Source organism: Diplotaxodon limnothrissa, linkage group LG12, assembly GCF_057381915.1.
Source record: "Diplotaxodon limnothrissa isolate DT_005_m linkage group LG12, D_limnothrissa_male_GT1.1, whole genome shotgun sequence".
Taxonomy (NCBI): domain Eukaryota; kingdom Metazoa; phylum Chordata; class Actinopteri; order Cichliformes; family Cichlidae; genus Diplotaxodon; species Diplotaxodon limnothrissa.
This window is the reverse complement of record NC_140607.1, coordinates 2,155,503-2,167,345: the sequence shown is the minus strand read 5'-3', so window position 1 is coordinate 2,167,345 and position 11,843 is coordinate 2,155,503. Positions and strand designations below refer to the sequence as shown.

The window sequence follows — 11,843 nt, the reverse complement described above, 5'->3', positions numbered from 1 at the left end:
TTTTAGAACAATATTCAACTAATGTCTTTAACCTGTGCAACGTGTGGAGGATGTGTGCACAATCACCTCATTCACTGCAGTAAACATTCGCTGCTAGCTAACGTGACTCTGTCTCCATGGTTACGTCTACATTATTAACTATGTAAACAGCTTCCAAAAGATACCGCCATAGCTCTCTGCAGATGTAAGTTTTACTATTTGCAAATCATTTAATATTTTTGTTAGTTATGAAGACCGAATATGTTTTTAAGGTTATGATAGGTGGTTTTTGGGTGGACTTAACACGTCAGAAGTGTAGACAATTGGCACATCACTGACCCCCCTCAGAGACATTTATACTGGCAGACTTCAGCAGAAATCCTGTATCATCATCGAGGTTCCCTCAAACCCTGGACACTCACTTTTCCCCCCTTCCCGCTGGTAAACGCTACAGATCAATCAATTCAATTTTATTTATATAGCGCCAAATCACAACAACAGTCCCCTCAGGGCGCTTTATATTGTACAGTAGATCGTACAATAATAGATACAGAGAGAAACCCAACAATCATATGACCCCCTATGAGCAAGCACTTTGGCGACAGTGGGAAGGAAAAACTCCCTTTTAACAGGAAGAAACCTCCAGCAGAACCAGGCTCAGGGAGGGGCGGGGCCATCTGCTGTGATTGGTTGGGGTGAGAGAAGGATGACAGGATAAAGACATGCTGTGGAAGAGAGACAGAGGTTAATAACAGATATGATTCAATGCAGAGAGGTCTGTTAACACATAGTGAGTGAGAAAGGTGACTGGAAAGGAAAAACTCATCATGGGAATCAGGTCAAGACAAACAGACTCAATAGAAGCTTCGACCCACAGCCTGTCAAACATGCCCCACCTCCACCCTGACTGAAGATTAACTGTGCTGTTAACACTCATGGACACTTGCACTGTATTTATTTATAAACAGTATTTGTTACAGTTTAATACAACCAACATTCCTACCTTTATTTATATGACTGTACAGTAGCAACCAGTGTTTGTTTGTGTGTGTGTGTGTGTGTGTGTGTGTACACACACACACGCACGTGTATATAACTTATAACAAATCTTTTTTGTGTAGATATGTTGCTATGTATGAATCTGAATGTAAATCTACATGCTGCCAACGGAGAGATGACAAACTGTTTCACTGTTCTTGTAACAGTGACAATAAAGGATCTATTCTATTCTATTTAGTTCAACTATGAGTGCTCAGACTAGAAAACTCAGTGAATTTCTTATGAATTTCTATTTCTCTTGCAGTCTGCTGGTCTTTGTCATATCAATTGTTTATTTCAATGAGTGTCTCAGATACAGTCACACTCAGCACTCTTGTTATTTTAGCCTGAATGTTTTTCAAACATTTATTTTTAACTGAACTTTACTCCCATGTAAACACTTTGAAAAGCTTCAAGTCTTCCAGCTTCCTCTTTGGACCTCAGACAAAATTATCTTTAACTTTCACAGTCAGCCTTCTTGTTTCTTGCCTTAGAGGTGCAGCTTCTGTCTTACCGTATCGTCACCAGTTCACTGCTTTTGCTTCTTCACCTGGAGGTAAATGTGTTCGCCGTTCAGAGAAATGGGGGCGGGGCAGTATGCAGATGTGTGCAGATGTGTGCAGATTCCAAAACACTGCTGGTTTGGAATGATCCTGATTTACTAACATATGCATTGAAAAAAGTACAAATTTAAAATGAAATTACAATGAATACATTTACAAACTGGTGTTTCATTTTTACATTTCACTTTATTTATTTCAATATTTTTAAAAATAAATTTATTTAACATTGAACAGTCTCAAAAAGCTGCAGTCTGATTCTTCTGTAACTGCAGTTCGAATATTCTTGTGTGAACGTGCTCAAACAAACTTTTGTAATCTGGTCCTCTCCATCTTCACCCAATGTGCAATCAGGTCTGCTTCTGTCTTCCTGGCACTAATCACTGACACTGGATCAGCCTCATTAGAACCCCTGCAGAAAACCATATGAAGCAATTGCACATTTTTGGGAGGTTTCAGGAGTTTCTATAAAAAGTGAAAAATGCTCTTGCTGTACCTCAGGTCCAGATGATGGGCTCCTCCAGATATGTTGAGTGCTATCAGTGAGTCACTCAGGGATGTGCGCACCTAAAGCACAAAGAGCTAAGTAACACACATGAAACAGAAGCTTTACTGAATTATAGCTAATTGGTTGACACACTTACCCCTCCGTTGGCCCATGGGTCCAGGTCTCCATTGGAGAAAATAATGTTGCTGGCTGTGGAGAGAGCTGCACACACGAGACTTCATTAGAAACACTAACCGAGAGACAAATGTATTCAAACTTTATGGCAACAAAAAGTTTTTCGTCGTACTTCTTGTTTCACTTTATACAACATGGCTCATTCACACGAGCACTTCTATCTAATGTTAACGTACATTCATACTTTGGCATGCAGCCTGGGATCAAACCACCAGTTCTCTAATTAGGGGACGACCTGCTTGACCTCCTGAACTACAAGCCAGCCCAGCAGAACTGGTGAAATGTCTGTGCTGCAGGCAGGCATGTAGAAAAGCGTGATATAAGACACAGTCCATTTACTATGTAGTTTGTGGCTCTAATCAACAAACCATTTCCTTTATTGAGCCACGTGCAATATAACTTCTAAATGTCAGTCTCATCAGTCTGTTGGTCTTCAGCTCTCACCGTCACCCCAAAACTGGATGTTGAGCCAACCCGGTCGTGGAACCACACCCCAGCGTTTGGAGCAGTACAGCCTGCGGTCTTCCTCAGTGAAAGGCATCGGAGGAAACATGTCCGTCACATTGTTGCTCTCGTAACATAGCTCGATCTCCGTGCATGCCTGCAACGACACAGACGCAGGTTCATCGACATCAGAAAGGATAATATCCAGTTACTCACAGTTAAAATGATCTAAATCTAACTTTCCAAAGCACTGTAGTACTGCCTCGGGGCTTCTTCTGCTCTGTTATCGGTATCAACAATTCCACAAATTGTGTCTTTTAAGATCCATGTTTACATGATTCAAACCCATGTCTACTAATCTACTGTTCCACCCCTGGATTCACATCTGGAGCCAGATCCAAACATCTCTGTGCAGAGTCACTAAAACTGGACTCACCAAAGCACAAAGATAAATCTGAATCATTTTATGAATGGGGAAAGGCAAAAAATGCACATGTTTAATCAGAGGAGACTGGTGACTGGGATAACTTTCACTTTAGTGCTCTGGAAGGAACAGGAGGAGACGAGGTCGGCGAAACATACTACGACTGTGGCATCCCTGAAAATACCCATTCTGCCACAGTGGATCAGTAATGTCACACATGTGGTATTACTAATTCACCAGTGGGTGTTGGAGTACCTGGTAGTCCCAGGCCAGGCTGTCGAAGCCCAGCCCACACCCAGTGGGATCAGCACACTCCAAATACAGGCTGTACAGGTCAAAACAGGGCAGAATCCCGGTGGCGTTGTATACGATCGCTGAAAGATGAAAGAGACATACAGACGTGTTATTAACCTTCGGAGCGAGAGAGAGAAAACGCAAAAGCCCAACATTGTTAAAAGTACCAAAGGTCCACACCGAAGGCCTCATTAAGTGACATAAAGGTTTATATACAACAGTGATCAAATAAAATATTAACACAAGGAATTTGAAGAACTAATCATACAGTGGTGCAAACGTCATTAGTGAAAACCAGCAGCAAGGTTTGGTACAGTTTATAGAGAACGGTCTGAATTATTTACTGAAAACAAAAAGTGTCACATGGAGTGGGTGTAACGGGTGGTCCATGATGGACAGCAGTTCACTCGTGAACTTCTCAGACACCTCCAGATCCTGGACCACGATGCTTCTAGCCTGCCCCCTAGACTCAGGCCTCTCCACCACATCATCAGCAAACCTGAAGCTTAGGTACAGTTAAGCGAGCCAGTCTAAAGCAGGCTGCAGTGAGAAGAGGTGTTTGAACAATGGTTACATAATAGTGCAAGTTATTTAAGGGTTGGTTGTGCGTGACGCGGTCATTACAATCACCAGCCAATCAGGATGGGCAGAAATACGCAGGGAGGGGAATCCCATAGAGACACATGGAAATGAATGTCGGGAGTGAGAAGTGCTACTTCCTTGTTGTCCCTATGCTCTGTCCTAGCTGTGCTGTTTAAACAAAGTTTTGATCATCACTGAAAGTCTCACCTGCAGTGTCTCTGAGGTTACCCAGCAGGTCCGATCCTCCCAGCATGGTTTCACAGGCTACCTGGAAGACAAAGCTGTGTCACCTTTGTCTGGGGGGCTTCATGCTGGTGTTAAGTTGTTCACAATGATCACCTTTACTCTATAATAAAACATTTCTAGGAGTGAGCTCTTCCATTATCATGCTCCCTGATATCAATGAAACGTGTTGGGGAGGGTATCCAAGGCTCGACCAGCCTCAAGCACGGCTTATCATTTAAATAACACAAAATCTAATGACATGAAGCAGATGGCCTCATTGCATCTTATTATAACACTATGGCTTCTGTTGGTGTGGCATCCTTTGTAAATGTGTTTATACTTTAATGAAATCTGTCATCGGCCCTCAGAGAGGTCTTCTCCAACCGGTAGCCCTGACCAGTAACCGTATCCTTGCTAGTGAAAGACTTATTATGGTCTCGGATTTCTCTGTAACACAGTGTTATTTATAGCATTCTGTCAAATTATAGTCTGGAAAAGACGCCACACGTCCTTCTTCAGCCTGTGTACCTTGACAGGATTGGCAGGCATGTTCCCCATGAAGTGAGTACTGTAAGGGTAGTCCAGCATGGCCATCAGGGTGAAGGCATTCCTTAGAAACCCATTCAGCTGGTGGATGTCCTGGGCAGATGATAGAGGCTTGCACAGGGCAAACGCTGATTGAATGTGACGATACTCTGGCGACAACAACAGAGAGTTTTTCATTATCAGTTACTTTACTTTTTATTACAGGACTTTCCAACTACAAGTAGCACCACATATTCTTTATCAGAAGTCCTCGACAAAGAGAAAATAAACCTTTTGTGCGATGTGCTGCTATAGCAACACTGCGTCACTGAATATTTAAATAGCAGTTCAAATTAAAGCCATCTTTTCATTACCCTGCGATTCAGCCAGTTCTTTCAGCTGATGAAAAGCTCCTCTCACAGCATCTGTGCAGTCAGAGGAAACACTCTCAAAGTCCTGGAGCCAAAGAAAGATCAGTTTGACGGTTACTGCAACGCTATGGTAGGAAAACACTTTCATTTCAGTAGCATGGCAACGCTGAGGAGCCAAAGAAAACTGACACAGGGTTGAAAGTTCCTGCAGGACATGGTTTCCATTATTAACATACATCCCCTAGCTGATGGTCATGAGAGCACATAATCATTATGTACAGTCCTGATCAAAGGGCCGCACCTCCACAAACCACGTAAACCCCAAACACAGAAATCAAACATGAACCCAGTAATGAGTGCACCGTTATTATTGATCACTTCAATGCTTGATGCGAGCGTTTCCATGAGGTGAGTGGGAAAATTTCTCCAAGTGGTGAAGACGGTTGCATGAAGGGCATCTACTGCCTGGAACTGTTTTTGTAAACTTTGCCATCCATCCACAAAGGATCTCAGTTGGATTTAGATCAGGGGAACACGCAGGATGGTCCAACAGAGGGATGTTATCCTCCTGGGAGAAGTCCTTTGTCCTACGGGCATTGTGTGCTGTAGCATCATCCTGTTGAAAAACCAAGTCGTTACCACACAGATGAGGGCCCTCGGTCATGAGGGATGCTCTCTGCAACATCTGGACTCAGCCAGCGTTTGACGCCCCTGCACCTCCTTGTTCCACTGAAGGAAAAGCACCCCAGACCATTATGGCGCCCCCTCCACTGTGGCGCATAGAAAACACCTCAGGTGGGATCTGCTTGTCATGCTGATAACATTGGAAACCATCAAGGTTACATTTGTCCTCCTCAGAGACTAAAACTTTCTTGTCAGTCTACAATCAAGACGTTTCCTTGTGAATAACTACCGAAGGTTAGGAGGTCCAAGAGTTTTAGCAGAACTACTGTGTGTATTGCAGTCTGCACACTTCAGACATGACAGATCCACAGTGATCTGCAAATGTACGTGGAGGCTTGCCTGTAAATCAGGGGTTCTTTAGCCCCGAGGTCACTCAGCAAGTACCACCAGGTGGCATATTACTCAGTCTTCACAATACAACACAAACTGTGCTTCTCCTTTCTTTGTCAGCTTTATTACTGAAACACAATGAACTCGATGCCAGCTCCAACATCCGAGGAAAATGCAATGGTTACTATAGAGCCTGGGATGAGTTTCAGTCAGTGCATTGTTCATATAAGTAAATAATGGAAGCAACACAGGTTCCTTTTGATTAAACCCAATAATCAAGTATCAGAGCAGAACTGCAGTGATTCTGACTCTGCAATCTCTTCTTCTTTAATCCTGGCTCATTCTGTCCAACCCAGTAAGACCATAACGCATTAAAACAGCAACAACAACACGAAAACACTGCATGTCAGCAAACGTCCTCAGCTGAGGAAGTGCAGTGGGCAGGATAATCCTCGTGTGAAGCTTATACATGAAGTAAATACATGGGCTCACTTCCTTTTTCAACAACAACACTGGGCCTGTTTAAAAGCTCTGTTTGGTTGGTTTGTCCATACTTGCAGCTTAGTTAAAGATCACTTTAAAGTGGGTGGATACAGAAAAGTCTTTCCATGTTTGCCTCTCAATCATACAGCGTCACGAGCTGGGAGAGAAGGAAAGGAAGCAACTTACACTCGCAACATCTCGGAAAAACTGCCTGGAGTCTCCCAGGCCAGCAGTGGACAGGATGGGGGCGCTGGCGGCCAGAGCTCCAGCCACTATGTTTGGATATTTGAGTCTCATATAAACTGACAACATCCCACCATAACTGCAGGAGCAGATACAATAAACAACAGATCAGCATATATCATAAAGAAGACTCACACATGCCAGAATTGTAAATACCTGTGTGTTTAAACTTGTCAACTTATTATTCGTTTATCATTTTACACTTCAGGAACACACAGAGGTTACTGAAGCTTGCACTCTGCGGCTCCTGTTAGATCTGGTGTCTGATTCCCAAACACTATTTATCCTGGAAATGTCTTTTAGTAACCTTACACTGTCAGAACAGAGAAGCTTGTTTCATTGCAGGCTGCTGCTTTAGTTCAGTGCGTGAGCAGCTGGGTTCAAGCCTGACCCTTGACCTTTGCTGCATGTCTTAACCACATTTCCTGTCCATCTCTACTTAATATCCAATTTAAAAAATTATTTCAAGAATGAGGAAAAATCTAATTAAAGCAAGTTATTAGAAATTGGAATCAAAAGTTGTTATGTCTAGGGGCAGGACATAAACATTCATTTAAACCGGCTTTAACAGGCTTTGTTGATATGCCCAAATATTAAAGTAAAGAAATAAATACCTACAGTGTAAAGCACAGCTAAAGGCAAGTCACACAAGCAGAGAACAATGATGTCGGTGTGAGTTAGGGGCATCGTACCTGCCACCGAACACGATGGCTGGACAGTCTGTGGCTCCCAGCTGCTGTTTCAGCTCAGTGATCATGATGGCGTAGTCAGCCAGGGCTTGCTCCACCGTCAGCAGGCTGATCTGAGGTATGTTGAAGGAGTCTTTCTCAAATGGTAGCGATTTGCCGTAGTACCTCTGTTAGACAGAAACAAGCAAACAAGAAGTTCAAGCTTTAAGCAACAATCAGAAGACGGGCAGCCACGGTCCAGCTGCTGCAGCTCACAGGTCCAGCATGAGGACGTCCTCCTACATCCTCATGCTTTACTCTAGCTTCAGCTTTACTCTACTTGCCTTTTTGTTACACGAGGTGCAAATAGTCTTGAGCCACTAATAGACTGGTCACAAACACTGTCTGAGTTGTAAAAGAATCTTCTTACATGCTCAGCAAATATGACCAGCGCCCTCTGCTGTGCAGCCAGCTCTGTGATGAATCCAGAATTCAGGGCAAATTCCCAGATGTCTCCTTCATTGCCAGTGTAGAAGAAGATGGGTCCAAAGCCTTTTTCCCAGTACTGATCTAAGAGGACAGGAGAGACCGATATTACGGATCACTTGCTGCTGAATGTCTTATATTATTAACAGGGAACTACATTCACCTGTGATCAGGTAGCGCTGATTAAATGTCCCATTTCCCATACTGTTGAAGTTGAAGTGATCCAGAGTCTGAGTGAAAAACTTCTCTGTGAACCGTGGATCTGCGTCATGATGCTGTCGTGACTAGAAAAAGGAATGAAATGCATAAAGATCAAGACTTTAAACAGGAGTGTCATTTTACATTGTGAATTATTGTTACTGGTTTGTGCACAAACTGGTAACTTTTTTCCTCAATCAGGCATTTAATGGTCATTTCAAATCCATGTCTGATATCTGTAGTATGGAAACCATCTAGATAGAAAATGGGTATTCTCACCAGTGACAACTATAATAATAATAATAATAATAATAATAATAATAATAATAATAATAATAATAATGGATTGCATTAATATAGCACTTTTCGAGACCCTCAAAGCGCTTTACAATACCACTATTCAGTCACTCTCACATTCACACACTGGTGGAGGCAGCTACAGTTGTAGCCACAGCTGCCCTGGCGCACTGACAGAAGTGAGGCTGCCATATCGCACCATCGGCCCCTCTGGCCATCACCAGCAGGCGGGAGGTGAAGCGTCTTGCCCAAGGACACAACGACCAAGACTGTCCGAGCCGGGGCTCGAACCGGCAACCTTCCAATCACAAGACGAACTGCCAACTCTTGAGCCACGATCGAATATCTGAATAATTTTCAGATATTTGAATTATTAAATGAAAACTTACAACAGTTATAATTGGGAACTGAGAAGCATATAAACCTGTAGGCTCCAGTCCACACACCACAAACAAATCCCTGTTGAAGCTCAAGCTCTGCTGGGCCGAAGTCAACAAAACACTCAGCTTTATCACTCTGGGCTCTTGGCGTTCCCAACGTTCCCATGTTGTCTGTAGAGTATAACCCAGCTGTCCTGGGATGGAGCCTCCACTTTACCATTGCGCCTCATCCTTTAAAAGTAATGTGCATGTGCACGATGTATACTGCGCTGCTATTCTCCTCCTCTGACACACAAACGGAAATCAACTGATTTCACAAAAACCAATAAGTGGGATCAATAAGAAATCCAAGGAACTGGTTCTTGGTTCCCATCCCTAGTTTTAATGGAGTTAAACTATTTAATGATAAAATATCAGTAGTTGTAATTGAATTACAGATATCTACAACAGACACTTACATTGGTGAGAATAACAAAAATTAAGAACCAACTACTGAGAAATTAAGAGTTTTTATTTAATCATGAATATCTTTCCTTGGAAATTTGCTGTGGGCACAAATCCAATTATTGGCATTAGTAAATCCATGTTTGCCCACTATTTCCTGTGGAAAAATAAACCAGGTCTGCTAAAAACCATCGTAGTGTGACTTTCGCCCTTCTTCAAATCTGTGAACACTCAGAGAATTTCATGTTTAACTGCAGAACCAAAACATAGCAGGGGAAGTAATTATTGCTGACTCTGCAACATTGCTCAGTTACAAAAAATAAAGTCTCTAATTTTTTATGGTAGTTTCATTATAAGAGAGACAGACAGAAAAACACATCACATAAGCAACACCAGCTGATTGTGTTCATCTGGACGTTTCGTCATCATCAGCTGACGTCTTCAGTCTCAGCTGACTGCAGGTTTCCAACCTTATAAACAGGACGTTTGCACAGTGACTGAAACGAGCAGCAGTGAATGAACACTGGGCTGGGAGGTCAGCTTATGATCATTCATAATTTGGGTGTTGGTCTTCCCGAGTTTTTATATGACGTTGTCAATCACAGAGTCAATCTAAAGCAAAAATATTGCCATGAATTATTGTAACGGTGCAGGTCGCTCAGCACGAAATAAACGATGGAGCATGAAATGACGTTTTAATATTTGACCGCACAGCTTTAGCAATTCATCTCCAACCATGAAAATCAGCGCCTGAGCAAACTTACAACATCAGGTGTTCGCCTGATTTTCCGGCTGTAGTTTAAAAACGCGCTTTACATGAACACAGACCGAGCAGCCAGTTAGGCTAACTGGATCACGAGACTCTGGCCGGAAGTAAGGCATGATGAAAACATTGTGTCACGTTACCTGCAAATACGTGTGCGGCAGACTGTGCAGCACGTCAACACACAAGACGAGCGCCACGGAGGACAAGATGAATCTCATGTCCACGGATGTCACCAAAATCACGTCACAGTACAACTGGCCAGAAAGTCCTTTAGTTTTTAAATTCCCGACTACGCCTGCGTCGCACGTCATATGATCCAACGTCGCAGTGATGTGTTTAAGTGCCTTCTTGAATAAGTCGGAATTTCCAGGTTCACAGTCCCGTACCCGAGTACGCGGAAACAAATCTCCGAGAATACGTTTGTTCTTTGTAGAAGTAACATGACAAGATTTAACACATATAAAAACACTCTCTCAAAATACTCTAAATACCCTTCTACTCTAGTCAGTATCTGCATTAAAATTACCTGACAGCAAAATGAAAATAAACAAAAATGAAATGTCACCGTATACATGGTACCGTGAAAGAGTCTTGAGCCACTTCTCAGTTTTCTGGTTAAATATTTCTGCTTGAGAAATGGGAAAAATATTGAATTACTGACAGCTCTAAAGAGATCGAAAGTCAATATTTGGCGTGACCAACAGGGCCTGAATTCTCTTTAGTAAGTTTCTTTATAATTTCTTGAATTTATCCAACATTTCTCGAAGCTTTTTCGAGTAGATTCTTTGGGAATTTGGGTTTTTCTTCTGTTATCTGTTAGGATGATCTCATGCTGATTGAATAATGCTGAAATCCAGGTTGTGGGAGGTTAATCTATGACTCACAGCTACATTGTGTATTTTCTGTGCAGGTTTTTTTCTGCATTGGGAGGTTTCTAGATCATTTTCTTGCTGAAAAATTACACACCTGAAAAACCAAAAAACTGCAGATTGCTGTAGATCAGGGGTCTCAATCTTCACGTCTTACTGACGGGAAGAAATATGTGGTTTCTCCCTTAAAGTGACTTTTTTTGTTTCCTGTTTCCTGTTCCTGACTTTTACATACTGATGATGATTGTCTCAGATAATTTAGGATGTCCAATGCAGAGATATCCTAAACTTCCCTCACTTTTAGCAGCAGCAGCAACTGCAACAAAGTGCTTACATATTTCTTTAATGGGCAGGGCCATGATAAGACTCGTGGTGCACATAAACAGTAAAACACAACCAGTGCAGCCGGTTGACCCAGTAAGGTATGAATAAAAAAGTCATCCTTTTCCTTGTTTTGCAGCTTTATGGCAGTTTTTAATGCCTCTGTTAGCTTTCTATTGTGCAGACCTGTGATTTCTGGAAAACAGATGACTTTGTCTCCTCGTTTCCTTCTGTGAAATATTTCAGGTAAAGGTAGGTCAAAGGTCAGTGTGAATAGATTCAGCTCAGAACTGCTTGGAGATATAATGTAAGCTACACCATAGTTATAGGCAATATGATATGACTGTAAACACTGGACAATGTGAGGTATTTCATTGTTAGTTTAATGATCAGACATTGAGCCTCAGTGGGACCAGCTGTATAAATTAAAACAAACATAAATCCACTGACTCAGACTTATAAATGATATATGACTAGAATCAGGACATAATGTCAAACAGGTATGCGTAAATCATGGGCAATTCAAGTATTTTGTAACGGCCGTTCTTAC

The 11,843-nt window shown here is 42.2% G+C and overlaps 1 protein-coding gene across 1 annotated transcript; it reads right to left on the bottom strand.

The window, feature by feature from the left end:
• Nucleotides 1–1,868: 1,868 nt before the first annotated feature.
• On the bottom strand, nucleotides 1,869–10,414 carry dpp7 (dipeptidyl-peptidase 7). Its single transcript, XM_085367765.1, has 13 exons — nucleotides 10,244–10,414; nucleotides 8,182–8,302; nucleotides 7,963–8,102; nucleotides 7,557–7,720; nucleotides 6,808–6,943; nucleotides 5,128–5,209; nucleotides 4,757–4,923; nucleotides 4,211–4,271; nucleotides 3,383–3,501; nucleotides 2,704–2,860; nucleotides 2,222–2,286; nucleotides 2,074–2,144; nucleotides 1,869–1,989 (listed from the first exon to the last, which is right to left on the bottom strand). The coding sequence occupies exons 1-13, from the start codon at nucleotides 10,412–10,414 to the stop codon at nucleotides 1,878–1,880; spliced, it is 1,566 nt and encodes a 521-aa protein (XP_085223891.1). The 3' UTR covers nucleotides 1,869–1,877.
• Between the last annotated feature and the right edge of the window lie 1,429 nt (nucleotides 10,415–11,843).

Coding starts and splice junctions, on each gene's coding strand:
- dpp7 (XM_085367765.1), bottom strand. CDS start 10,414: ATGACGTGCGACGCAGGCGTAGTCGGGAATTTAAAAACTAAAGGACTT. Junction 8,303..10,243: donor TGCCGCACACGTATTTGCAG/GTAACGTGACAC, acceptor TCCTTTTTCTAG/TCACGACAGCATCATGACGC. Junction 2,287..2,703: donor CATCCAGTTTTGGGGTGACG/GTGAGAGCTGAA, acceptor TCGTGTGTGCAG/CTCTCTCCACAGCCAGCAAC.